This window comes from Neophocaena asiaeorientalis, unplaced genomic scaffold (genome assembly GCF_003031525.2).
Source record: "Neophocaena asiaeorientalis asiaeorientalis breed wild unplaced genomic scaffold, Neophocaena_asiaeorientalis_V1.1 scaffold418, whole genome shotgun sequence".
NCBI lineage: Eukaryota > Metazoa > Chordata > Mammalia > Artiodactyla > Phocoenidae > Neophocaena > Neophocaena asiaeorientalis.
Genome location: NW_020175731.1, coordinates 1,976,538 through 2,004,002, shown reverse-complemented (window position 1 = coordinate 2,004,002; position 27,465 = coordinate 1,976,538). Strand labels below are relative to the sequence as shown.

At 43.5% G+C, this 27,465-nt stretch overlaps 1 protein-coding gene across 6 annotated transcripts in view; it reads left to right on the top strand.

The window, feature by feature from the left end:
- The first annotated feature begins 238 nt into the window (after positions 1–238).
- TCP11L2 (t-complex 11 like 2) overlaps positions 239–27,465 on the top strand; it is a 42,045-nt gene continuing 14,818 nt past the window's right edge. The window contains exons 1-9 of one of the 6 annotated variants that reach the window (XM_024732090.1): positions 241–518; positions 6,869–6,999; positions 7,103–7,153; positions 8,329–8,476; positions 8,923–9,114; positions 12,466–12,601; positions 17,017–17,137; positions 18,141–18,361; positions 20,239–20,375. In XM_024732090.1, coding sequence (XP_024587858.1) covers positions 8,958–9,114; positions 12,466–12,601; positions 17,017–17,137; positions 18,141–18,361; positions 20,239–20,375 — 772 coding nt within the window. In that variant the 5' untranslated portion in view covers positions 241–518; positions 6,869–6,999; positions 7,103–7,153; positions 8,329–8,476; positions 8,923–8,957. Of the gene's footprint in view, positions 519–6,868; positions 7,154–8,328; positions 8,477–8,922; positions 9,115–12,465; positions 12,602–17,016; positions 17,138–18,140; positions 18,362–20,238; positions 20,376–27,465 lie in introns of all 6 variants that reach the window. The other 5 variants (XM_024732092.1, XM_024732091.1, XM_024732089.1 and 2 more) reach the window with 5 other exon arrangements.

Here is a 27,465-nt window from a genome sequence, read left to right as displayed (position 1 = left end):
CCAGCGTCCCGACAGGCCCCGCCTCCAACACAGAGAGCTGGGGATGGCACCGCTGCCCTAGTTCCGTAAACACTTCTCTCCCCGCCCCTACCAGTCCCCGGACCGCACCACTCTCAGCCCACGGGGGGGAAACCGTTCCCTCTCGCACCCAGAACACACCCAATCCGAGCTCTCCTTGGACTCTTTCATCCGAAGATGAGGGAAATGTCCTGTATTAGGTCAGATCTGTCAGAGCTCGGACATGGAAGCTGAAGTGCCCTAGATTTCCCCTTCTCCCCGATGCCGTCTTCCCCCCTCTCTCCGGTTACGTGATGGCCACGCCGTGGCTGCCTCTCTAGAGTCCCTCCCGGTCCTTTAAATGCCGCGTGGGGGTAGGAGGGGGCCGGGGAGGCTGAGGGTTGCTGGACTCGTGGGCTTCTGAGGTGTTTATACCGTGCTGGGCGAGGGAACACCCAGAGACGCCCGAACCGGGCTCACTCAGTCGCCTTTCTCCTCTGCCTGTCGCCGCGTCGGAGCCGGTGCGTACCATCCCGGGGAAGGGGGTCGCGGGCTCTGAGGCGATGGGCCCGGGCCGGCGGAGAGGGACACGTCGCCCCCGGGCAGCCCGAGGGTCTCCCCCGCCCCACCTTGGAGCGCCGTTTTGGGACCCGGGGGCAGGGGTGGTAAAGGCCCGCTCCTTGCTCCCCCAACCCGCCACATCACCTTGTTTGACCTCGAACCGCTGTCCCGCGTGGGAGCGGGACGCGGGCGCCGAGTGGCCACGGTGGGTGTTGGCAAGGCCGCGGGCTTCGGGCCCTGAAGGCGCCAGGGTCGGGGCCGCTTGGCCTCTGCTTACATCCCCCTGGGTCCGTGCCAGCGACCGCGCCGCGAGCGGCTTCCCACCATCGGGGCTCCGGGAGCGGGCATCCTGTCGCCTGCAACCCCTTGCCCGGGTGGGCGAACTGAGTCGCTGTCGGGGCCGGGAGGGGCCCCACCTGTGTGTTTGGGGTTTGTTGCCCGGGTTTCCTCGGTGCTCGGCTCGGCCTACGCCGTCCCCTCCCCCAAGAGTTTGTTTTGACAGGAAACGTGCTGCTGGAGGGGAGGGGCGCCCAGAGGACGTGGGCGAGGGGTGTGCCGATGCGTCCCCACGACTGTACCCTCAGTTGCGGGGAAGAGGCGGGACATGCCCACCAGGCCCGGGCTCGAACCCCTGGGGCGGTCAGGGTTGGCTTGTGCTTCCCAAGGCTGCTACTCTGTGTGGCGCCACTTCGGGTCACAGCGATGATTTGAGATGGCACGTGGACGAACGTGGTTAAGTGTTTTCGTTAGTATTAAGAAAAACTGTTCCCTTAAGCCGAGCGACTTCACAATGATATAAAGTTTCCTTTCAAACTAAGTGTATCTAAATGCAAAAATCTAGTTCAGATAAAGAGAAGTGTTTGATAGAGCACAGGTGAGGATGGAAATGTGGAAACAGGCGTGAAGAGTGGCCCTCAAGTGACTAAAGTTTATGCTGTCTTCGATGGTTATCCTGTTACTTTCACCTTGAAGAAACTAGACAAGCTGTCCTTGTCCCCGGTCGGCCCCTCGGCCCCCAAGATCCTCTTGGTCCCGTGGGTCTCCAGCCCAGTCAGAGACCTTGCTCTGTCCCACCTGCAAACTTAATGAGGTTATGACAGTGGTTCCCACTGCAGGAGGCGCTCGGCCTGCCTTTTCCTCTTGCCTCCAGGGATTTCATCTATCACCCTGGCAGCCCGTGGAGTTTGCCTGACTTGAAGTGGCCCAGAGCTGAAGATACCCAGTCGTGTGTGGAAGCAGCTTCAATGCCATTTTGTGGAGGGTTGAGGGCCCAGAGGGGGAAACAGGTACTAAAACAGGCCAACCAGGGGTGGGAGAAGAAGTGTTTTCAAGTGTGAAAAGTGCCTAGAAATCCTTCTCCCTGACGTTGTAATGTTATGTGTGGCGTGAACATCTGCTTTTTTAGACAATGACTGGCTTTGTTGGCTTTTATCTAGCTCTTTGTTGGCTCTAATTTGATGCAGACCAGTATTCTCTAGCTGAATGGAGCAGGCACCTACCTCTCTGCCCTGTGGTTTTTGCTTTGCTGCATGTGAATAACTTTTTAAGCGCTGCTGCTCTTTAGGACTGGTTCTAAAGCAGCACTTCGCAGAAGATGAAGATTTTTCCTTATCACCTGCAGTGTTTTCTTCAGAGCCCAGTCCTACTCCTCTGACTCCCTGCCCTTTACTACAAATATATGAATGCTTGTCTTTGCAGCTGACCTTGATCTGGTCTTGAAGAATGATACCCGCTAGATATTTCTTGAAATTTTCTCTTTTCATGACCTAACCTTAATTGAATGGGTTCCATTCCTCAGGGCCCTGCTGGATAATCTGAATAATTCACTTCAAAATGCTTTTGACTCATGCTAGCTATAAGCAATTAACCCTTTTGATAATATTTGGGTTTTAAGAAGGGATTTTGCAGTGCATAAAGAATGGCTCCCTGATAGAGGATTTTCAGTCAGTCTAGTGGGGTGGTTGAGAATAAGTTTGGTCAGTGGACTCTTTCAGTGATGCCCTTCACGGCATAGCACTTAAGTAGACACCCCGGGGGTAAGGTCAGCTTGTTACCACATGTGCAAGTGTCCACATGGTAGGGCGTAGATCGATGGCAGAGTGGGAGAGGAAAGAATGAGCAGTACACCAAGTTTTCTGCAGCCATCGTAGAGTGGTAAAGAGCACAGGCTTTAAGGATCCACTGCCTGGATTGGAGTTGTGCCCCTGCCGCTGCAATGAACCCTCGAGCAAATAACTTAACCTCTCTGAGCCTCAGGTTCTTATCGGTAAAACAGGGATAATGATGATACCTTAGCTAACAAGGTTATGATGAAGATTCAAGAAGATAAAACATTTTAAGCACTTATCATGGGGGCTGAGCCATGGTAAGTATTCAATAACTGTTAACTCCGATTGTTATTATTTGCTATCAGTTAGCATCAGGAGGTTGGAAAGGCACAATGTAAAAGTTTCTCTAAGCTCTGGGACTGTGAGTCTTTGTTAATTTGCACTGGGAATTGGAGAAGGGAGATGTAGCTTCTTCCCACAAGGAGCTTAAAATTTAGTGGCAAGGCAGATTTGCAGAAAACAACTATCGTACTTTAAATGACTGCATAATGGGAATATGAGCAGTGTGAGTGAGGCAGAGGAGAAGGGCGGCCCAAGTTGTCTTTTGAATAGAACGTGGCTTAATTTGTTCATCAGTGATGCTCACTGAGCTCCTTCTCTATCCCATGCGGTGTTCTAAGCTCTAAGATGACGAATTTAAATGGAATTAGTGGAGATATTAAGGAAGGTCACTTTGAAGTTGTAACATTTGCTTTCAAATCTGAATGACAACAAGGCTCCAACCACACAGAGATCAGGGAGAAGAACATCCCATTGGAAGAGAAAAGCAGGTACAAGTGCTCCAAAGGAGGAAGTTTGGCATGTCTGAGGAGCCCAAAGAAGGCCATTGTGTCTAGAGCATGAAGGATTAGGGAGAGAGTGGTAACAGAATGAAGTGGGCAGAGGCCAGATCACAGAGGGGTTATAAACCACTGCCAGGAAACTTCTTAAGAAAAGGAAACCCACCTGGAGAAGAACTCTTAAAAATGATGATTTCTTTTGCCTTTTCAGAAGGGCTCTGGACGATTTCCTGTTTTATTCACTAGGCACTGTTCAAGAAGGACATTAGGATGGGTTTGACTGTCTAGAAGAGTTTCTGTAATAGAGTGGATCTAAGCTATTGTAGTGGTGGGAACAATCAAGATCTGAAAACTACAGGAGGCTGGGCTGTTCTGAATTAGACTTGAACTTTTGGTTCAGTACTTCTTCTCTTTTAACCTTTTGCTTGGAAATAATTTCAAACTTACAGAAAAAGTTGCAAGAACAGTACAAAGAACTCCCTGTTGTCTACATTTTACTCATATTCACCTATTAACCTTTTGCTCCATAGGCTTTATTGTTTGGTCTTTTTCTCTCTCGTTGGAGAGAAAGTTGCATATATCGCCGGCCTTTTTTCCTAAATGCACAATTACAGCACATTTATCAACTTCAGTAAATTTAACATTGTAATACAGACAGTAGATTCAAGTATTGTAACCGTGTTGTCAATTGATATAATAATGTTCTTTTTTTTTTTTTTTTTGCGGTACGTACGCGGGCTTCTCACTGCTGTGGCCTCTCCCGTTGCAGAGCACAGGCTCTGGACGCGCAGGCTCAGCGGCCATGGCTCACGGGCCCAGCCGCTCCGCGGCATGTGGGATCTTCTCTGACCGGGGCACGAACCCGTGTCCCCTACATCTGCAGGCAGACTCTCAACCACTGCGCCACCAGGGAAGCCCTAATAACGTTCTTTATAGCATTTTTTTCTTTGGTACAGGATGCAATCTAGGATCTTCTATTGCAGTCGGTTGTCAAGTCCTCTTTCGTCTGGAACATATCCTCAACCTTTCTTTGTTTTTTATGACATTGATATTTTTTTTAATTCATGACTTCCTCTAATAAGAATAAAATAATAATTGATATCTGTGGAGCACTTAGTAGGTGTTTAAGTACTTGACATAGACTATTTCAATTAATCTTCACAACAATTCTACAAGGTAGATAATAGTATTGTCCCCAATTCATAAATGGTAAGTTCCCTGTCTCCAGTCAGTAAATATCTCGAGTCGAGATCAAGGAACCAGTCCATCTGGCTCCAGAGCCAGTGTTCTAACTGCTTCGGTGACATGTGCATTGTCACTGGTGGATCTTTGCAATCCTGAACCAGTGCAGGATCATTTGCAGATAGAGTTTGCTGCAGAAAGGAAATAAGGAAGTAAAGTCGGTAATCTGGATGCAGCCTGAGGATCACTGGCAAATTAAAAACTGATCTCTGCTCCATATGTGCTGGAACACAGGACTAGCCCCTTCAGGTCTCTGTACCTGTACCCTCCTCTCTAAAATGTCAGTGGTCATACTGCCATTCATTCAACAATAAGTATTCAGGTGCCTGCTGCCTCCCAGTCATTGACCTTGGAAAGAATGACATAATACTGCCTTTATTATTATAAAATGTGGAACAGTACAATGAAAAATGTGATTATTCTCTTTGAATAGTGACTCACTGGAGTGTTGGAGGCTTTGTTTTGGCGTTATCTTCTCTCTTCACATTGACTTTACATTTGGCCAGTGAGTAAATCCTCCCAGGTAGGATGAGAAGTGGTGTTCCTGGAAAGTTGTTTGGTTTGTTTGTGAGTCTCAATGGTGAAGGTTAAGTAAATCTAGGTTTGTCAGTATGAGAAACATTACCTTTCTTAAAGAAACAACCTGTTTTCGTTATCACTATTCTAAGAGAGAATCCAAAATAGCTTTAAAAACAGTCTAATTACCGTCAGTGTCTTTGAGTCAAGTAGCTTTGTCCCCAGATGACCTGTATGGAAACCAGAGACCAAGAAAGGTAAGAGCAAGTGTGAAGGAACTTACAGAAAACTGTTTACACCATGATGGGCCATTTGCTTTTGATTTTTGTATTTCAAACAAATGCAAGAATTCTGTCCTAGGTTAAATACCAGTCTTTGTTATCTGTAGGGTAACATGCTTTTATCATCATGGAATAGAGCTGTTCTTCCCTCTAGAGTTTTTAATGACTGAAATGATGATAATAACAACTACTAAAGCAAATAATACTAACAATAGCAAACATCTGTATCCTGTTTACTCTGTGTCAGACACTGTTCCAAGCACTCTACATAGATTGACTGAATGAAATCTCACACCAACCCTGTGAGTTAGGTATTATTAATATGAGGACGCAGGCGATTTCTTGATAGAGTAATAGTGTGCATTTTGGCCTCAAAGAAAAGTTTCTGCTTGGATCCACTAAAACCCAGATGTAATGTGGAGGCTTAACTAAACAAGAGTTTCTAAACATTTTGATGCTTTTACATTTTCCGTTACATCCCCTGTGCCAGAAACTCTACCTCCAGTGAATTGTTGGAAGAAAGCGTAGTTGCACGTTATTAAGTATGTCTGCCATGAGCGTATTTAATTTCTCAGAGCTTCTAGTGATGCCTCATGGAACTCTGGGTTTATAGCATGTTAGCAATTCCTCACTAAAAGACACCTGGTAGCTGGCCCAGCCCTCTCAGAAAAATGAGGTGAAGAGAGCAGACTCGATGTGGATAAAGTCATGCAGCAAATCAACAACAGACCCAGGCCTTACACCCAGGACTTCTACCTCCTAACCTAGAGCTTTTTATTTTTTTTAATCTTTGTACTTAGCTGCCTTGTTAGACACAGTTAAGAAACCTATGAAGTGTGCTGTTCAGCTGGAGTAGAAAAGTGAAGTGGATAGTTATAGCTATTAACCCAGTTCATAAATTCCAATGGATGGAAGCTCTTATTCACTCTTACTTGGAAAAATAGCCAAAGTGAAGAGAAATTGAGGGCAGAGCATCACAGCACAGTTGTTACAGTTGAATGAATGAAAGAAATAATAAAATGGAAACAGAGTTTAAGATATTCTAGTAAGAGTGTGACAGGACCAGGGAATATTGAGTCTTAAGCCTGATAAAGCAGGTTGAGGTGGTAGGTACTCTGCTCCAGACCTTGAACTTTGACAGCAGCAGGCCTGTAAATGTGAAGTGATAATCAGTTTGCAAATGTTCTGGCTGCAGCTGTACCAGATGGGATTCAGTGATTCCCATTCAGCTAACACCAAATGAATATTTGTCACATACTTGACACTGATGATGGTGGGACGAGACACAGGTCCTGCCTATTAAGGAGAGTCGGAAGTAGCCACAGGAGGAAAATAGCTACAAGGGTCTAAGTGCTATTGTGCAGATACAAGAAATGTGCTGCAGGTGTACAAAGAAGAGTGCCCCTAGCTCTGGCCACGGCGTAGAGGGAAGGCTTCCTGGAGAAGCTAGCATTTTCGAGAAATGCCATCAGTGAGAAGTAAAATGTTGGCGAAGAGAGAAGCCTAGAGGGAAGGGTAAGCGCACCAGTTGGGATCTGGGGTTCGGTGGAATTGGAAGGGTTGGAGCAGACCCCTTTCTTCTGTCCTCTATCCTCACCCCCACCTGTCCCCCTTCCAGCAGATGGGAGTTAACGCTCAAGGAGAATCTAGTTTGCCTGCGGTAAAGGAGGTGAGTTCACTGCCGAGGATGCCAGGGGTCGGCCCTCAGTCTGTGTCCGAGATGGTTGGCTTCTGGGCTTTAGGAGAAGGCGAGTGTATCTACTGGGGAGCTTCCTGGCAGCTCGTCCCCACTCCCTGCCCTTCGGTTTGCAGAGGCAGCCTCCAAGTTGGTGGTTTTCTGTTTGCGAAAGTGGTAGGCTGAGCACGGGTGCATTTCTACAAGTGGCAGGACTGGAGAGGTTGTTTAGGTGAGGCCAGGGGCAAGTGCCCTTGGCTTTTGACCTTTAGTAAGTCCCTCTCAGGCCCATCCATTTCTCTGTCATCACCCGAAGGATAAAGAATAGCACTGTTTCTCTCAGCAAAGGCTCGATCCCCCTACCTTGGTCCCAACCCTGCCTCTCCTTTCGCGTGCTTCCTCAGCAATGCCTTGGTTTCCCGTTCCTTGTCCTCTAGCATCTGGCACACGCAGTTTTAGGTAACTGGACTTGAGAGCCATGAGAGGATGGCCCTGTGTATTTTGTTCACTGTTAACTTTTCCCAGTGCCTGGTGCATAGTAGGCACTTAATACACATCAAAGGAATCATTGAAGAAACTGCAGGCATTTCCAGGCATTCCATGGGTAGTTGTGGTTTCCCGTTCTGATAGCTTTAAAAGCTCTGAGTATCTCATTGCTGGCTCAGGTTTAAAGAGACTCAGTGAACCCTTACTATCATTACCATCTGTTCAGGATTTGAGGTGCCTTTCTCCTCGGGCCCAGGTTTCCCCTCAGTGTCAGCTATCACCACACTCATATCAGGGCCAGCTTCCTCCCAGGCCTGGCTGAGGATCCTGGGATCAGGCCTGAGCGTCCTGGGTACCCAGGATCTCCCTTCCAGTGGCTGACTGGGCCCAACTGCCCTGCCCTTCCCTGGGAAGCAATCTGATGTCCCAGAAACAGCCGTGGATATAGAGTCCAGGGACTGGTTTTATGGCACAGTATGTCTCCTAGTGTCTGTTCTCCCCCCAACCTGTGAATCAGGATCTTTTGTGCCTGTTTGTTCATTGGATGGCAGTAGGTACTGTCTAAAGCACAAACGAAATACCAGGCCTTACTCTTCATAGCGTGACAGTTCATGGGAAAATGGAGGAGAAAAACCTATATACTTGCTGGCCAGAAATTTTAATTAGTCTTCCTCTTTCCCTAGGAGGCTCACAGACAACTAAAAAGGCTGATTTCAAAAATATTTTATTTAAAACAAAGACAGAGGAACAATAATAATAGCAAACATTTGAATGCTGTGCTAAACACTTTAATAAGATTAATCCTGTTTCATCTTCAAGCAACCCTATGAGGTTAGTCTTTCAGCCCAGCTTGACTCATGAGGTAGGGAGTTAAGTGACTTCTCCAAGGTCACATGTCAAAAGACAGAACAAGCTTCAAACCCAGAGCCCCACACTCTCACTCTTACCCTCCCACGCTTTAGCACCCTCAGGAGGAGAGAGTGTGTGCTCTGCGCATTGTTTTTTGAGGATGCTTTATTGCTGGGGGCTGCTCCACGTTCACACCAAGTATGTCCTGTGTGAGCTCACACCTTGGCTGTGGAATCCCTTTCTGGAAAGGCAGTCTTGCAGGCCTAGTGATAGCCTGGCCCGGGTGCCATGGGAGGAAGGAGGTCATCTTCTGGGGGCCTTTCCAGTGCTGTGACACATGCGACACGGCTTTCTACATTGAACGAAGCACCAGCACCGCTGGAGGGAGTACCGCAGAACGTTGACACAGGGTCTGTTTGTCTGTGCAGGTGCTGTCTCTTTACCCGCACTCCAGTGACACAAAATGCCCTTCAATGGTGAGAAGCAGTGTGTGGGCGAGGACCAGCCAAGTGATTCAGACTCTTCCCGGTTTTCCGAAAGCATGGCTTCGCTCAGTGACTATGACTGCTCCAGGCAGAGCTTTACAAGTGACTCTTCTAGCAAATCCAGCTCTCCTGCTTGTAAGCCAATGGGGAGTGGAGGTGGTTCTAGACACACATGTTGGATTTTAAAACTCGGAAATGAATGAGAGCAAAGTACTGACTTTCCCCTTCTAGATGTACTGGAATGGCACTGCCAGGGCCCTGCAGCTGTCTTGTACACGCTCTCAGCAATAAATTGCCATTGATGTTTACAATCTGCCCATTTTTATTTTCATCATTGTCTCTGATCTGCTTTGGTTTGGCTATAAATCAGGTCTCCCAACCCCACCTGTCTTCTCTCTCAATTAGCAGAAAGCTACTCCTTCTTGAGATCATTTTTTGAGCCACATTCAAGGGTAAATTCAAATCGGTCCTTTCTTGTTTACATGGAATGAAACTTGCCCCAACTCAAGGGTCAGGCAGGAAATGAAATAATCTAAAGGGTTTCCTACTGATTTCAAAAACTGTTGTGCAAATAACCCCAGAGAAGTGCCCACGAGGAGAATTACTGCACCAGGAGTATGAGAAGGAATGAAAAGAGTGCCATGGTGAAGGGAGATGTCTTTTTCCTTTTTTGTGTGTGGAAGCTAGAAATGTGTGAAGCCATGTGTTTGTCTTTTTTTTTTTTTTTAGCTTTTTAATTGACATTTTGTATGGGAAACATAACTCCTTAAGCTGCCCAAGCAAATGCAGAGAGAAGCAACTAGCATTTAATATGATCAAATACCCACTTCAGAAAAAGTTTGTTCATTTGTATTTATTTATTTATTTATTTTAACATCTTTATTGGAGTATAATTGCATTACAATGGTGTGTTAGTTTCTGCTTTATAACAAAGTGAATCAGTTATACATATACATATATCCCCATATCTCTTCCCTCTTGCGTCTCCCTCCCTCCCACCTTCCCTATCCCACCCCTCTAGGTGGTCACAAAGCATGGAGCTGATTTCCCTGTGCTATGCAGCTGCTTCCCACTAGCTATCTGTTTTACATTTGATAGTGTATATATGTCCATGCCACTCTCTCACTTTGTCCCAGCTTACCCTTTCCCCTCCCAGTGTCCTCAAGTCTGTTCTCTAGTAGGTCTGCATCTTTATTCCTGTCTTGCCCCTAGGTTCCTCATGACCATTTTTTTTTTTTTTAGATTCCATATATATGTGTTATCATACGGTATTTGTTTTTCTCTTTCTGACTTACTTCATGCTGTATGACAGACTATATATAGGTCCATCCACCTCACTACAAATAACTCAATTTTGTTTCTTTTTATGGCTGAGTAATATTCCATTGTATATATGTGCCATATCTTCTTTATCCATTCATCTGTTGTGTATTTATTCTAAATTAGTACATTCTCATTTAAAAAAATGGAAAGGTAGATAAGTAGAAAGAAAAGAAATTATCGCCTATAATGTCACCCAAAGATGACAGGTGATAGTGCTTTGTCATATCTTCATACTGCACATAGATATGCATTTGTATATGTATGTGGACTTTTTTCACTTACTATTATAACTAAAATATTTACTCATGATAATGTTTTTTTTAAAACGTTTTTATGACTGCTTACTACTTTACCAAGTGAAAATACCATCAATTTATTTAACCTCTGATTCATCATTGGGCATTTAGTTCATTTCCTTTTTTTTTTTTTTTTTGCTGTTACAAATAGTGCTTTATGAACATCGTGGTGCATAAAGCCTTTCTAGGAATTCCTTTGGATATAATTGGATTGCTGGACCAAAGGATACAGACGGTTTTAAGGAGAATCTTAATGGGAAAGAGAATTGGCAGAAGAATTTATTAGCAGCCCCCCAGCTTTCAGTGCTTTTTCTCACTCTTTATTACTATACATGGAGTTGATGTCTCCAGCAGGGTACCTAGGTGTCCTGAAGAAGGGTTTTACTAATTGTATATCAGCATTCCTTCCTCCTCCTCTTCTTCCTCTTCCATCTCCACCTTCTCCACTACCTCCTCCTCTTCTTATTTCTAAAATTATTTTAAGGACTTCCCTGGCAGTCCAGTGGTTAAGGCTCTGCGCTTCCAATGCAGGGTGTGCAGTTTCGATCCCTGGTCTGGGAATTAAGATCTTATATGCCGCGTGGCACAGCCAAAAAATTTTTTTAAAATAAATTATTTTAGGTAGCAAAGTATTGCCAGTCAGGATTGTTGTTTGAGGTAGTGATTTTTAATTAACAGAAGCCAAGATTTCCAACAACGATTTCAAAAAGACATGACTTGTTAGAGTAATTTTTTGAATAATCTTTACAGATAACTAAAATAATTCTTTACCCACTATTTCCTACTGAGAAGTAGGTTATCAGCTTATCAGATTTATTTTATTTTAATTATCTACAATTATTGAGTTCTTACCATGTTCTTTACTTAAATTATCTTGTTTAGTCACCTCAGGACAGTCCTATGAGGAGGTAAGTTTTGCTTCAGCGAAATCAAATGATAACTTCCAATTAGCAAAACTTAGAATTGTGCTATACGGCATATACTTTTCAAAATTATAGTTTTAAAAAATCAGTTCATTTTGAGTCTGCTTAAATTAATGGGAGTTATGAATTACAGAATAAAAAGTAGTCATCAATTTCCTGTAGAGTACATCTAATAAATGCAGATATCAATATTCGCTAAAAAATGAGGTGATTTAATTTTTAAAAATAACTTATAATAGGCTATATTAATAAAATTTTCTCAGAAACATTTGACAATTTATTTTCTTTCTTTTTTTTTTGAAGTTGTAAAGAATAGTTTTATTGCTTTGCCAAGCAAAGGGGCCACAGAGGGCTAATGCTCTCAAAACTGAGTGTCCTGACCTGGAGGGGTTAGTGAGGAGTTTTATAGTAATGGTTCAAAGAGGAGGACGTGATCAGCTCATGGGCTTTCTTCTGATTGGCTGGTGGTGAGGTGCGTGGGAGTCAGCAGCATCAACCTTCTGGTTCCAACTGGTCCTGGGTCTGAGTGTGGTGGCAGCATATAGTTAACTTCTCCCACCTGGCGGGGGTTTCAGTATCTGGTTTCAGGATTTAATGAAGCTCAGGTTCTTGATGTCTCATGGCAGAAAGAATTCAGTGAGAGACAAAGTGATAGGTAAGAAGTGGATTTATTTAGAGAGAAACACACTCCACAGACAGAGCGTGGGCTATCTCAGAAGGCGAGAGCGGCCGACAATTTATTTTCAATACAGTAACTGAAGCTATCAAAGGAGTTCTTAAATTTTTGGAGCCTTAAGTATTAAGTGGGGGAATTGATCTATTTTGATATATATTCTTCTTACTGAAAATATATGTTGGAGTAACTTAAAACCTGTGTGCATCAGGAGGCTTCATTGGATGACAACTCCTTCCAGAGCATTAACTGGTTTTTGTCTTCCTTTCAGCAACAAGCCCTCCCAGGGTTGTAACATTTGATGAAGTGATGGCTGCAGCAAGGAACTTATCAAACATGACTCTTGCTCATGAGATTGCTGTAAATGAGAACTTCCAATTGAAACAAGATGCCCTCCCTGAGAACAGGTAACCTGGAGGCATGTGTTGTGCATAACCTGTGCTGCAGACTCTGTGTGTGTGTGTGTGTGTGTGTGTGTGTGTGTACTGCAAACACAGACTTTCACACTGATTCCTGGACAGTCTCATATAATATCCACTGGGAGTTAACAGTATTTAGTTCTCTAACAAGGTCTTATAGTTGTTTTTAAAACCATTCCTCTAGGGTATATGTTACTTATAATCTTTAGAATTCAGCTTATATGTCTCTTCCTGAAGGAAGCTTTTCCTGACATTCCTGAGCTCACTAGACTACATTAAATCCCCTTCTAAAGACTCCTATAGCCCCCTCTACCTCCCTCTTGTTAAGATGTTTTATAATTTTAGGTTCAAAGTCTGTCTTTCCCACTTGACCAAAAGCCCCATTAACGGAGAAACTATGTCTATATTGTTTGCTCTGTCCTTATTGCCTAGCAGAGTGCCTGACATGTAGTACCTGCTCAAGAAATATTTGCAGCCTGACTTATTAAAAACGAATATTCAGGTTGTGAAAGATAAGTAAATGCAGCTGAGCTGCCAAAGTGGTAAGAGGTGATCCAGAAGCCTCTGGAGGGAGGAATCACAGCTGCATAGGCACCCCTGGTTAACCTCATGCCCAAGGGATCTCTAGTTAGAGCCATGCCCTTATATCCTATCTCAGTCTTTCTGGTTTTAGTGGCTCACAGGTCCCCTGGGACAAAGAGGAGAAAAGTCTTGCAGCCATTACTGCAGGTAAATAGTCTTTAGAGGCAAAATTGGCTCATGGGGGCTTCCCTGGTGGCGCAGTGGTTGAGAGTCCGCCTGCTGATGCAGGGGATGCAGATTCGTGCCCCGGTCCGCGAGGATCCCATGTGCCGCGGAGCGGCTGGGCTCGTGAGCCATGGCCGCTGAGCCTGCGCGTCCGGAGCCTGTGCTCTGCAATGGGAGAGGCCACAACAGTGAGAGGCCCGCGTACCGGAAAAAAAAAAAAAATTGACTCCTGGATAACGGCACTGAATCTTAAAACTCACAGTGCCATTCATAAATTGGGAGGCATTTTCTCTGTCAATTAAGACAACATAATATTTGATTCCATTCAGAACTTTTCTTGTTTTAAAGCAGGAAAATAGTAAACACAATAATTTTCCTTCTTTAAAATATGGATCATAGTCTCCCTCCTGGGGATGTTGTTTATAATAATCACTAATACTTTTTAGGATTACTGGCCAAAGTAGGTTTATCTGTTTGGTTTTCTATGGTGACTGCATTTCACCATGATCCTTTATATCAGCTGTGCTGCTTACACCCCCAGGCCAGGCCACCATCGTCTCTGACCTGGACTCTTTGTGTCCTAACTAGTTGCCCAGTCTCCATCCTTAGCTCCTGCATCGTCCATCCTCCACATCCACAGGTAGCCACAGTGATCTTTCTAATGGGTAAATCAGATTAGATCATGTCTTTGCTTATAGAACCCTTCAATGGTTCTATTACACTTAGAATAAAAATGCAAACTCTTTAGTATGACGAGCAAGGCTCCCCTTCACTGACCATGTCTCTTCCTCCTTTTCCTCCTGCTTGCTGTGCTTCAGCCACACTGAAGCTTCCTTGCTGATCCTGGAGTACACCAGCTTGATCCCGTCCCAGGGACTTGGACCTTCTTCCTTCTTTTTTTTTTTTTTTTTGCGGTATGCGGGCCTCTCACTGTTGTGGCCTCTCCCGTTGTGGAGCACAGGCTCCGGATGCACAGGCTCAGCGGCCATGGCTCACGGGCCCAGCCGCTCCGCGGCATGTGGGATCTTCCCGGACCGGGGCACGAACCCGCGTCCCCTGCATCGGCAGGCGGACTCTCAACCACTGCGCCACCAGGGAAGCCCCTTCCTTCTTTTTTAATGTTTTTCCAATAGATCTTCACCAGCTGCTTTCTTTTCCCCATTTGGGTCTCAGCTCTAAGGTCGCTTACTGTCTTAGAGAAGCTTTCTTCAACCACCATGCCAAATCTGCACCTCTTCGTCACTGTGGACCACATTGTCTTCCTCTGCCTTCCTTGTGGCTCTGAAATTGTCTTACTCCCTTTCAGTGTGTTTTTCTTCTGTCTCTGCTAACATGTAAGCTTTTTGAGAGCAGAGGCTTTCTTTTCACTACACCCAAGCACCTGAAACAGGGCCTACCACATATTGAATTTTGAATAAACATTTATTGACTAATAAAAATGAATTTTTGAAGTTAAAATAAGTATGTTTTATGAAGTACAGAAAAGACAAATTGGGAGTGTTTGTGCTTTAAATTCAAAAGTTGCAAATACAGGCTGAATGAAGGCCCTTTAGGATCAGACAGACCCCAGGGTTTGAATTCTGGCTCTGCTGTGACCATATGTGAGCCTCAGCATTCTCCACAACACTCACTCTAAATGCATGCTCCTGGGCATATAAGTGCCTTGCATGTAAGTACTTTGATACTGTGGAAGATACGAATTCCCCTTCTCTTCATTTTCTGCCACGACTAGAAAATGTGAGCAAGGGAAACAACACGTAGAGTTGGGACACATTACCTTTGTTTAAAAGTGAAATAGCGTATCGTTAGCTGCTGATTTTTCAGATGACCCTCCACAATGACCAAGTCTTTACTTTTTTTTCTTTTTTTTATCAAAGCATAAGCGTTTATTATTTGTGACAAATAAGGAGACAGGGTGATAGCTCTCAAAGCACTGTCTCTTGTTACTCTTTAAAATATGGCCAACTCTCATATTTTACCAAGTTGGGGGAAACATTTGGTAAAATAAGTCAGATTTCTGAGACCAGGTAGGAATGCTTATAAATGATTTGACTGATTTCATCTCCACCCCTTCGTCCCTACCTCTTCCACTCCCCAAAATTAAAAAGCTTGTAGCCTTTGGGAAAACTTAAACTCCGACATCCCTCAAGGAGCTATGAAGTTGTTCTAGCTCACTCCTAGTTGGTGCATTCAGGCCAAGTACATGAGGCTTGTAAAGTTCAGAGCAAAAGTCTGTCCCAGCAATGTTTGTCTTTCTAATTGTTCTGTAATTGCTCAAGAGAGTCTCAAACATTGGAAATGGCATTTATGTTGAATAAATCTATTCAGGCAACTAGAATAAGTTTTCACATTTAAAGTGGCTGAGTAGAATATAGTATTTGTAGTTACGGAAACAGTTTTAACTCATACTCCTCAGAAAGCTAATTTTCACTTCTCATAGCATTATTGTATATTTAGCTATTTGTACTTTAAAAGAAAAATTAGGAGATATGCTTAACTATCAAATTATTAATTCATTCACCATGCATTCAGTGAACCCTCAGTAAATGACAAGTGTTATGCTAGGTACAGTGGCAGGTACCTAGAAGAAGTGACCTCTACCTGAGAGAGGTGTATAGCCCTGTGTGGGATAGAGACTTGCAGGTAATTACAGTTCAGGGAAATATGCGCTTTTCTAAAAGCTGTTGCAAAATGGTGTAGGAGTTCAGTAGGAATGTGTGTTTTATCTATTTATCTATTTTAAAATTTATTTATTTATTTTTATGGCTGCGTCAGGTCTTAGTTGTGGCACACAGGATCTTCGTTGAGGCATGCAGGATCTTTTGTTGCGGTGCACGGGCTTCTCTTTAGTTGTGGCGGGTGGGCTCTGTAGTTTGTGGCTCACAGGCTCTAGTTGAGGCACGCAAGCTCAGTAGCTGTGGCGTGTGGGCTGAGCTGCCCCGCGGCGTCTGTCATCTTAGTTCCCCGACCAGGGATTGAACCTGCGAACCCTGTACTGGAAGGCGGATTCTTTACCATTGGATCACCAGAGAGGTCCCTGTGTGTTTTAACATACGCCTATTTTAGGGCATTGACGTACAGGGTAAAGCAAGGTGGCCACTTACTCTATTGTTAGCTTTTCCTAGGAAGGCTCCTATTTCAGCAGTTTTGGTCTGGCCAACTTTAAATGGGACATCTAAGCTGAAGCTGGCAGGCAATCAAATGCATGTCTCCATGGGCCAATCTGTTCTGTTCCATGCCATGAAACTTCAGCTGTTAAGGAAAGAGCAATTTTGCCATCTCATCCCCAAAATCTAGACCAAGTCTAAAAGTCTGTGTAGAAGAGTAGCTAGGTAAATTATGGTATCTCCTTAGGACGAAATTTTATGAACATATCAAAAGCTATAAGGAGGAAGCATTTAAAAAATCTAGGGGAGACACTTAAGACAGAGTATTAAATGAAATAATATTGTACAGACTCAGTATTAAAACAATTATATTAAAACAATGCATTCATCGAACATATGTCAAATACATCAAAAGATTAATAATAGGATTATGAACAATTTTTATTCTCTGTTTTTCTGTATTTTCTAAGATTTCTACAATAAGCATCTTTCTTTTATAATCAGGAAAAATAGTGCTTATTTTAAAATCGATCCATTTCATTCCTGTAGCTTGGCCGGTAGAGTGAGGCACATTGTCCACCAGGCCTTCTGGGACGTCTTGGAATCAGAACTGAACGCTGAGCCCCCTGAGTATGAACACGCCATCAAACTGTTTGAAGAAATCAGAGAGGCAAGTTGATATTGTCTGTATTAATTTTCCCCCCAAAGGCTGTTTTCATGTCCTGCAGAGAGTATTGGAGACTCTTTTGAAACACTGAGCCAGTTCAGTCACCGAAAGGGTTTTTTCCTGCACCTCCTGGAATGGGGTGTAGGCTGGGAAAACAGGGCAGTGGCAGGAACTCAAGCCAATGCTTAGCATGTAGGGCAGTGGCTGTGGTGCTTCAGAGCACAGAGCCTGAGTTAGATAGACCTGCTTTAGTGACAGGCTCTCTCTTCTTAAGTCTGTCTCTGGAGTAGTTGTGAGAATTAAATCAGATGATAGTCATAGCTAACTTTTACAAGACACTTGCTCTGTGCCAAGCACTAGATTATTCATCTATCCTTACTATAATGCTGTGAGGTAGTTATGCCTGTTATTATCTTATATAAAGAAACCAAATTCCCTGACTCACCCAAGGTCACGCAGCTTTGAGGGGTGGAAGGGATTTGAACTGAGGCACTCCGGCTCAGAGCTTGTTCTCCTAACCACATGCTGTGTCTATAAGTACAGTGTCTGCTGTGTAGTGAATACACAATATACGTTGCTCATATAATATGTATTATTTCACATGTAAATATATTATACTAATAGAGCCCATGGGGATGTTTCTATTCGCCCTTCTTTAAAGGGTTCTTTTGGAGCCATGATCTGCAACTTGTCTTTGCACGGTTTCTCTGTAAACTTTTTGAAGTTCTTTCAATAGTATTGCTTCCTTGCCAGTTGTTTTCATTCCGATAGTGTTAGTAACTTCCCATGGGAGGGGAGGGGAGGCTTTCATTCAGAAGACAGAGCTTTCTTTTTAGAGTCAGGACCCTGGAGTGCTCCTCTGATCCACCACTTGATGCAAACTTCTGTGGCATCTGGGGCATTAAAATATGGACAGGGAGCTTGGTCATCTAGACACTGAAATTAGAAATGACAACCTTTATTCATGTAAGGATGCTGTTAATTTTTCTTTCCTCTCCCTGTATAGGTTCTCCTCTCTTTTCTGACTCCTGGTGGCAACCGGCTTCGCAACCAGATCTGTGAAGTTTTGGACACAGACCTCATTAGGCAGCAGGCTGAGCACAGCGCTGTCGACATCCAAGCCCTGGCCAACTACGTCATCAGTACGATGGGAAAGCTGTGCGCTCCTGTGCGAGATGATGATATCAGAGAGTTAAAGGCTACCTGCAACATCGTGGATGTGCTGAGGTTAGCGGTTCTGCTGCTTGCATTTTCTTAGAGTACCTTTGAGTTCATTCAGAAGGGAAGTGTGGGAATTGAGGAACACAGAATAAGGGTTCCTCCTCTCCCAAAGGAACCCTTGACCCTAGGAAGAAACCACCTAAGCAAGGGATAAGTCAATCATTTATTGTGTGCATGGAGTTTTCACACTGAGTGACCCAACAAGGTTGTTAGCTGGCAGTGCTGGGCCCTAGAGGTGCAGTGATGAAAAAGGCAGATGCAATCTCTGATGCAATCTCTGATTACAGTCTAATGGGGAGACAGGTCTTGAACAAGGAATTACAGTTGTGATAAGTGCTGTGAAAAGGGAAGTAGAGGGGATTAATGGAGCCTCCAGCAGGGGGACCTAACCTAGTTAAGGATCCAGGAAGGCTTCTTCATTAGTTAGGGTATTGCTAGCTGCTATGACATGTAAACCCTGAGTTCTCAGTGATTTAACCAGTAAACGTTTGTTTCTCACTCATGTCAGAGTCCGAGTCAGGGATTCTTGGTCAGGCAGCCTTCCATGTGTCATTCAGGGACCCAGCCTCCTTCTCTCCTTGGCTCCACCCTCGCCCAGCTCCTTGGAGTCCTTTACATTTAGCTGGTGAATGGGAAAGAGATCATGAGGAAGGCATATCCAGTGTTTAACCACCTAGGCCCAGAAGCAATGCATTACATTGACCATACCTAGTCCCGTGGTACCACCTACATTGAAGGTGGCCTGGGAAACGTGGCTGCTATCTGGGAACACATTTCCCAGCCACAAATCCACACTGCAGGAAGGCAACATGGACCTTTGGTGGTCGTCTAGCTATCTCTGCTACAGCTTCCCTCAGGAAGTGATGTGTACAGTAAGATCGTAAGACTCTAATCTGGCTGTGTAGACAGTAATTTCTTTGTGATCCCAGAGGAGAGAGGAGTCTGCAGTACTTTTTGCCATTGAGGGGAATTCTCCTTTTTTTGAGAATACAGCCACATTGAGAACTAAGTTTCACGTAATAGTCTAGGAAAGGGAAGGGGAAAGGAAGCTGGTTTGCATATAATGGGTTACTTTATGACTCTGGGAAAGTTGACAACCTCTCAAAGTCACACTTTCCCCATCTGTAAAATAGGCTGTAAGTATCCTTAGAGTTGCACTCAGCTCTGGCAGATTGAGATTCTCCAGTTGTAGAATCCTTGCTTTGAAGGATTTTCTGTGGTGTTCGTCTTCCTCGTGTATTGAGCACCTACTGGTTGTCACTCTCCCCTGCATTTTGTGTTCACTATCTCATTGACTCTCACAACATCCCTCCAAGGTTGATCTTGTCCCTTTCTTTCACAGATGAAGAAACTAAGGCTCAGAGAGATTGAGTAACTTGTTCCTGGCCACAGAGCTGGTCAGTTGTAAAGCTGCAGTTGAATACAGGACTGCCTAACTCTAAAATGCAGTGTTTTTCCCCCTGTGCTTTACTGCCCTGTCCTTTCTTTCCTTTTCTTTTTCTTCTTTCCTTAGGAACAGAAACAATGTACGCTATGTTCAGACTCCATAAAATTTCAAATGAAAATTCCTTCTTGAATCTTTTTTGTCTCATTGTTAAGACTCATTGTTTATGCTTCTTAGTGTCTATCAGTTTATGGCTGAATGTAATGGATCAGCTGGAGGTGTATTTGCTAAAGCAAATACTCTTGAGATCTCTAGAAGAATACATTTGGAATGCATGTATAATGCCTTTTGTAAAAAGTGACCTTGTCAAAGTGATTGGAATTTTAAAACCGTTTCGTGGATGTTTATATTTTCCAGCCTGTAAAATTAGTAATAGTTAATGAATTTCAGATTGATTTCTTAATCACCTCTCTAACTATTTTAACTCTAAAATTTTTAGACAAATATTTCATGTCCTGGATCTCATGAAAATGGACATGGTCAATTTTACAATTAGGAGTCTGAGACCACATCTCCAACGCCAGTTGGTAGATTATGAGAGAACCAAGTTCCAAGAAATTTTAGAAGAAACTCCGAGTAAGTACAATATAAGTGTGTATATATATATTGAAATTGGGTGAAAATATGATATTTTTATTTTTGACATCTTAAATAGTAACACTAAAGACTTTTGGCATTTCTGTTCAACATTTTTTTAACTTCTAAAATTGACATCATAAACTTATAGCTATTGACTCTGACCCAGGAACTGTGCTAAGCACTAGTCACTTTTTTTTTTTTTTAATTTATTTATTTTTGGCTGCATTGGGTCTTCGTTGTGGTGCACGGGCTTCTCACTGCAGTGGCTTCTCTTTTTGCGGAGCATGGGCACTAGGTGCACGGGCTTCAGTAGTTGTGGCATGCAGGCTCAGTAGTTGTGGTGCACGGGCTTCTCACTGCAGTGGCTTCTCTTTTTGCGGAGCATGGGCACTAGGTGCACGGGCTTCAGTAGTTGTGGCATGCAGGCTCAGTAGTTGTGGTGCACGGGCTTCTCACTGCAGTGGCTTCTCTTTTTGCGGAGCATGGGCACTAGGTGCACGGGCTTCAGTAGTTGTGGCATGCAGGCTCAGTAGTTGTGGTGCACGGGCTTAGTTGCTCTGCGGCATGTGGGATCTTCCCGGACCAGGGCTCGAACCCATGTCCCCTGCACTGGCAGGCAGATTCTTAACCATTGCTGCACCAGGGAAGCCCTTCATACATTTAAAAAACAAACAAACATTTATTAAGCACCTCCTGTGTCCCAGACACACCTTGTGTGCTATGGATAGAACAAAACAGAATAAAGCTGCTGCCCCCAAGGAGCTGACCTTCTAGTAGGCGTGACAAACAAAAAACATGTATTGTCAGATGTGTTATTAAGTGCTATGAAGAAAAATAGGATAAAGGGACAGATAGTAACGGGACAGGAATGAGGGTAGGGGGTGTTTCTTTAGATGCGGTGGACTGGGAAGGCCTCTCTAATAAGTAACTATTTGAATGAGGAAGGAATGAGGAATTAAAGGAATGAGGAAGGGTCATAGGAAGATGTGAGAGAATAACATTCCAAGTAGAGAGAACTGCACATACAAAGGCCCTGCAGCAGGTACTTGCTTGTGAAATTGGACAAACACAAGGCAGACTGTGTGGCTGGCGTGGAGTAGGCAGGAGAGAGTGGTAGCAGATGAGGCCAAGAGGTACGCAAAGGCAGGTCACAAAGAGCCTTGTTAGGAAATGAGAGTAATTTAGGTTTCATTCCAAGTGTGATGGGAAGTCACTGGAGCATTTGAGCAGGGGAGCAACATCTGATGTTGATGTTTTAAGTATACGCTGGCTCCTGGGTAGAGAACAGATTGTACAGGAGCAAGAAGGGAAACGGGTACCAGTTAGGTGGTATCGCAGATGGTGGACTGGTCCAGGTTATAGTGGTGGAAGTAATGAGAAGAGGTCAGGTTCTGGTTGTATTTTGAAAATGGAGTAACAAGTTTTGCTGAAAGTTGGATGAGAGATAAAAGAGAGTTGAGGGTGACTCTAAGCAACTGGGTGAAGAGTGATGCCTGTTAGAGAGATGGGAGAGGCCAGGGAAAGGTGGGAGATGGTATGGAGTCAGCATTCAGTTTTAGACGTGTGAACTTTGAGATCTTGTTTGACATCAACATGAAGATGCCAGGAGGTATTTAGATATGAGACTAGAGTTCAGAGGAATGATGGGCACTGGGGATATACATCTGGGCATCATCAATATCTTTATAGTGGATAAAGCCATGGAACTGGATAGTAGCTAACATGTATAGAATGCTTACCACATTCTAAACACCTTATCTGTTTTAACTGATTTAATCTTTACCAAAACTTGAGGAAATTACTCCCCATTTTATGGATGTGGAAACTGAGGCATAGAGAGGTTAACTCACTTCCCTCCACAACACAACCTGTGAATTACAGAGCTGGGACTCACCCCAAGCAGTTTGACTCCACGCTCTTATCCACTCCATGCTCTTATCCACAGTATTACACTGGATGAGGTTACCTAGGGAGTGAGTGTAGATACTGAATGGGCCTGACCTGGGACCTCTAGAGCATCTAGAGCTTGAGAAGAGGAAAAGGATCCAGCAACAGAGACTGTGAAAGGGTAGCCAGAGAGGTGAAGACAGCCAGGAGAGGGTGGTGTCCTGTAAGACAAGCGAAGAAAGTGTTTGAAGAAGGAAAACACTGTCAGCTGCGACAAGTGCTGCTAAATGGTCAAGAAAGATGAAGGCCAAGGCTTGACCATTGGATATGACCATGTGAGGATCCTTGGTAACTGTGATGGGAGCAGTTTCAGTGGACTAGTGGGCGTTAAAACTGGACTGGAAGAGATGTCAAGAAAGAATGGGAGTAAAGGAAGTGTTACCTCATTGAATCCCCACAATTACTCAGTGAGAGAGGTACTGTTATTCCCTTTGTTTCACAGGTGAGGAAGCTGAGATGCCAGATGTTGGACAGCTGGCAAGAGGCTGGTTAGCTGGTTCCCTCATTGGCAAACCCTTGACAGCAGCCTCTGGGCTTCGGTTAACCACAGCCTAAGGCTGGGTTAGGTGATGCACCCACCCCACCCTACCCCTCGTGGACTGAGCTTTTCTGTCAAGATGGTCAATATGATAGCCTCATGTAAACAAAGCCAAACAGATGCCACTTTAAAAGGGGCTCAAGCCTGTCCAGGGAGGAGGGCATGGGCCATGGAGGGTGACAGGAGGAACAATCAGTGAAGCTGGGCCCATTCTGCTTGATAACAGGGAGACTCAGGTGGGCCATGAGCATTGCCTTCCCTGTCTATAGTGATTCAGGGCTTTGGTTAAGCTCTGTAGGACAGACTAGGACCCATGGGAAGGAAGCAGCAGACAGCCAATTTTGGCCTTCCTAGCAGCTGGAGCTGCTGTTTTAACTTTGGTATGGGCCTCTCTATTACTGATAGTAGCCCATGCTAGCTAACATTTTGTTTGAGCACTTACTGTGTGCCAAGTCCTTACTATGTGCCAAACACCATACGTTTATTAGCTCATTCAGGCTTCACACGTCACCCTATGAGGCTGGTACTGTTATCACCTACTGTTTATAAAAGAAGAAACTGAGGTTAAGGTATTTACCCTAGGTGACTGCTAGTAAGTGGTAAGGCCTGGATAACCCAGCTGTGTCTCTGCCCCAAAGCGTGTGCATTCAACCACTATGCAAAACTGACTCTCTCCAGACAATATATCGACTATCTTGGGGGGATTTGCAGAGAGAGCTCTAGCGTCAAGTGACAGATATGACTAGATGACTTCTAAGGATCCTTCTACAACAAAAATTCTATGACTTCAGGGCTATATTGTTTTGGCTTCAAAGGCAGAGAGGGATTATGGGACATAGAACCCTACATAGAACCTGGATCTGAAACCTGAACTATGATAACCACATTCTTAGCAGCATTTTCCTGAGATTCATTGGTTGGTTCCATTTGTGTCCCTGTGTATGTGTATGTACACATGTGTGCAAATGTCTTCATGTCTTGATTCAAGATAGCCTGTAATCTTGAACAAATTCCTTACTGTAGGGTTGAACTACAGTTTCATTCATCTCAAATGATTTGTTTCTCTCCTTAAAACCCAGGCTTAGTGACTTATATTTCATTTGCACCTTTCACATTGACTTGGATATTTCCAGAGATTTAAGAATAGAATAAATCCAGCTGTGCAAGTAGGTCATTGTTGCCCAGATCTAAATATGTTCCCAGAGAAATCAAGAGTCCAGGAAGCAGAGTGTATGTCAACTATTAATTGTATCGTCAAGTCACTCTGCCAAAAGTCGGCCACTGTGCCCTGGTATCAAAATAAGAGTCTTACAGTATTGCCCAGAAGGACAAAAGTGTTGGATTTTTGTGGGTACATGATTTTTATAAAATAATTATCCAGAAAGTTAATACAGAGAAGTACTCTGGGTTTCTTAATTGACTCCCCCCAAAATTGTATTTTGCCGACAGAGAGATTTTATATAATTGCCCTATTAAAATATACCCAAGAAAGCCTTAGGCAGTGATTGGGTGAATGTATTAAATGTCAACAAAGTAACCACATTAGATCCAACAACTAAATTATCTGTAGAAAGAATGGCACATTACCCCTGGGGGGCTGGGCCACAAGTAGTTTTTCAGAAAGAGAAGGTTTTATTTATTTAGATAATCTCTTATATCTGATAAAATGTTCTCAGGAACTTCATTTCATGTGGTTCAGAAATCCTTATGGGACATAAATGTTTTTCAGAAATATATAAAACTGCATTATGATTGTCTTTGCCTGGCACCCAAGGCATTCAGGAAATATTTATGAAACATTTTAGAGACGAGCAAGCTGATGCTTAGCAACGACCTGCCCAAAGACAGAGCCACACAGCTGAGAAATAGCGGAGCTGGGACTGGAAGCCAGGTCTCTCATGGCCAAGTCAGGAGTAAACCAAGCTGCTGCTTTGGATTTTTAAATTTGGTGTTATATCAGCTGGGGTATATCGCAGGCAACAGAAACTAACTGGCTGATTTAGCAGAAAAGGAAGTGAATGGAAGGAGTCAGGCAGTTTACAGAAAAGCGAAAATACCTGAGTCTGCGCAAGGCCAGAAACCGGGAGGGCATCAGGAATCTGGGGAGGAAGAAACAAGGGAAAGTTCCGAGCTCTGTCCTCAGATGGTTAATGTGCACTTCAACATGGGCCATCCTTGAACGCTGTGGTCATCATTCAGAGTCCTAGGAAGGAGTCTGATGGGCATATGACTCAGCGAGGCCAACCCCTGTTCAGGGAGGTTGCCTAGTCATGGGACCTCTAATTGATGTTCACAAAAAGAAAGCATGGAGTGAGGGAAAATGATTTCTCAAAATCAGTACCAAAAAAAGGGAAGGTGAGGTGTTGCTAGGCATAAAAGAGTGGATGTCATGGATAAGAGAACTACATTCTTCTAACTGAAAATTGGGGTATTTGCTCTGAATATTTTCCAGAATATTGAAAATAGAGGCCATCTAAAGTTTTGGACAACATCAGGGACTCCCATCCATGTATTCTGCACCATTCTCCTAGTTTATTGAATGGTGCCTGTTCAGGGTTGTACAGACCAAGAGCTAGCCTGGCCATCCCCCAAGTCCAGGATGTAGAGTCATTGCCTTTTTAAGGGTCACTCAGATTTCATGCTTAGGTACCATATTAGAAGTCGGTAGAGATGGGAATTGTATTCCTTGATGAATCAATACAGGGATACCCTTGATGCATTCATCTCAGAAAGCTCAAATACTAAACTCATTCATGGCAAACTGGCAGAGTTCACAGAGCATTCCCTGGACTGAATCCTCTGAAGCACTAAATAGCATGATCAATGGCTTTTACGTAATATAAATATTTACATGTGTGTTTTGTGTTGATAAAGCTTTATGTGACTTTATCACATAGGTTGTTTGCTAGGTTTTTGCCTTAGACTCAGTGACTTAGTTGGCCAACCCATAACCCATATCTTTTTTAAAAAACTTTATTGAAGCATTCAATACATAGAATAAAAACACGCCAACTCTTAAGTGTATAGTTCTGTCAGTTTTGACTAAAGAATATGCCCATGTAACCACCACTAGAAACAAGAAATAAAGCATTTCTGTCACTCCAAAAAGAATCCTCAGGCCCCTTGCAACCAACCTCCCCCCATCGAGGTAAAACTGATGTAATTTTTATCAATGTAGATTAGTTTTGCTTCTTTTAGAACGTCATATTAAATGGAATCATACTGTGTGTTCACTTTTCTGTCTAGCTTCTGTCACTCAACATAAGGTTTTTGCTATTCATCCATGTTGTTGTGAGTATCCATAGTTTATATTATTGAAAGTTATCCTATTATATTGTAATCCTATATGATTACATACCTCATTTATCCATTTACCTGTTGATGGACATCTGTGTTGTTTCTGGTTTTAGGCTACTATGAATAAAGCTTCTGTGAACATTTGTGTACCAGTCTTTGTGTGGGCATGTGTTTTCATTTTCTTGGATAAACACCTAGGAGTGGAATGGCTGAGTCATATGGTAAATATATGGTTAATTTTAGAAAAAACGGCCAATTATTTTCCAATGTAGTTGTGCCATTTTATACTCACCATCAGTGTATGAGAGTTCCAACTGCTTTACATTTTCACCAACACTAGGTATTATCAGTCTTTTAAATTTTACCCTATATATATTTATAGAGAATGTGAAAGTATCCCATGTGGTTTTAATATACATTTCCCTGATGACTAATGATGTTTAGCATCTTTTTATATGCTAAATGGCCATTTATTTATCTTCTTACGTGAAGTGTCTGTTCAGATCTTTTGCCCATTTTAATTTTTTTTTTATTTTTATTTTTTTATAAATTTATTTATTCATTTATTTATTTTTGGCTGTGTTGGGTCTTCGTTTCTGTGCGAGGGCTTTCTCTAGTTGTGGCAAGCGGGGGCCACTCCTCATCGCAGTGCGCGGGCCTCTCACTGTCGCGGCCTCTCTTGCTGCGGAGCACAGGCTCCAGATGCGCAGAGCTCAGTATTTGTAGCTCACGGGCCCAGCTGCTCCGTGGCACGTGGGATCTTCCCAGACCAGGGTTTGAACCCGTGTCCCCTGCATTGGCAGGCAGACTCTCAACCACTGCACCACCAGGGAAGCCCTTGCCCATTTTTAAATTGGGTTGTCTTATTATTGATTTGAAGAGCTCTTTATATATTGTGGAAGCAAGTCCCTTGTCATATTTTTGTGTTGTGAAACTTTCTTCCCATCTGTGGCTTGCATTTTTCATTCTCTTAACCCTATCCTTTGAAAAGAAGAAGTTTTTTATTTTGATGAAGTGCAAATAATAAAATTTTCTTCTATGGTTTGTGCATTTAGTGAATTGTTTACAAAATCTTTGTATATCCTAAGGTCATGAAAATTTTTTTTGTATGTTCTAGAAGTTTTAGACTTTTAGGCTTATGAATCATTTCAAGGCAGTATATTTCAAGGTTCAAAATTTTCCATTCATATATCTAATTCTAGAACTATTTGTTGAAAAAGACTATCTTTTCTTCTTTGAATTGCTTTGGCATTTTTGTTGAAAATCAATTGACCATACATTTGTGATTCTATTTCTGAACTCTTT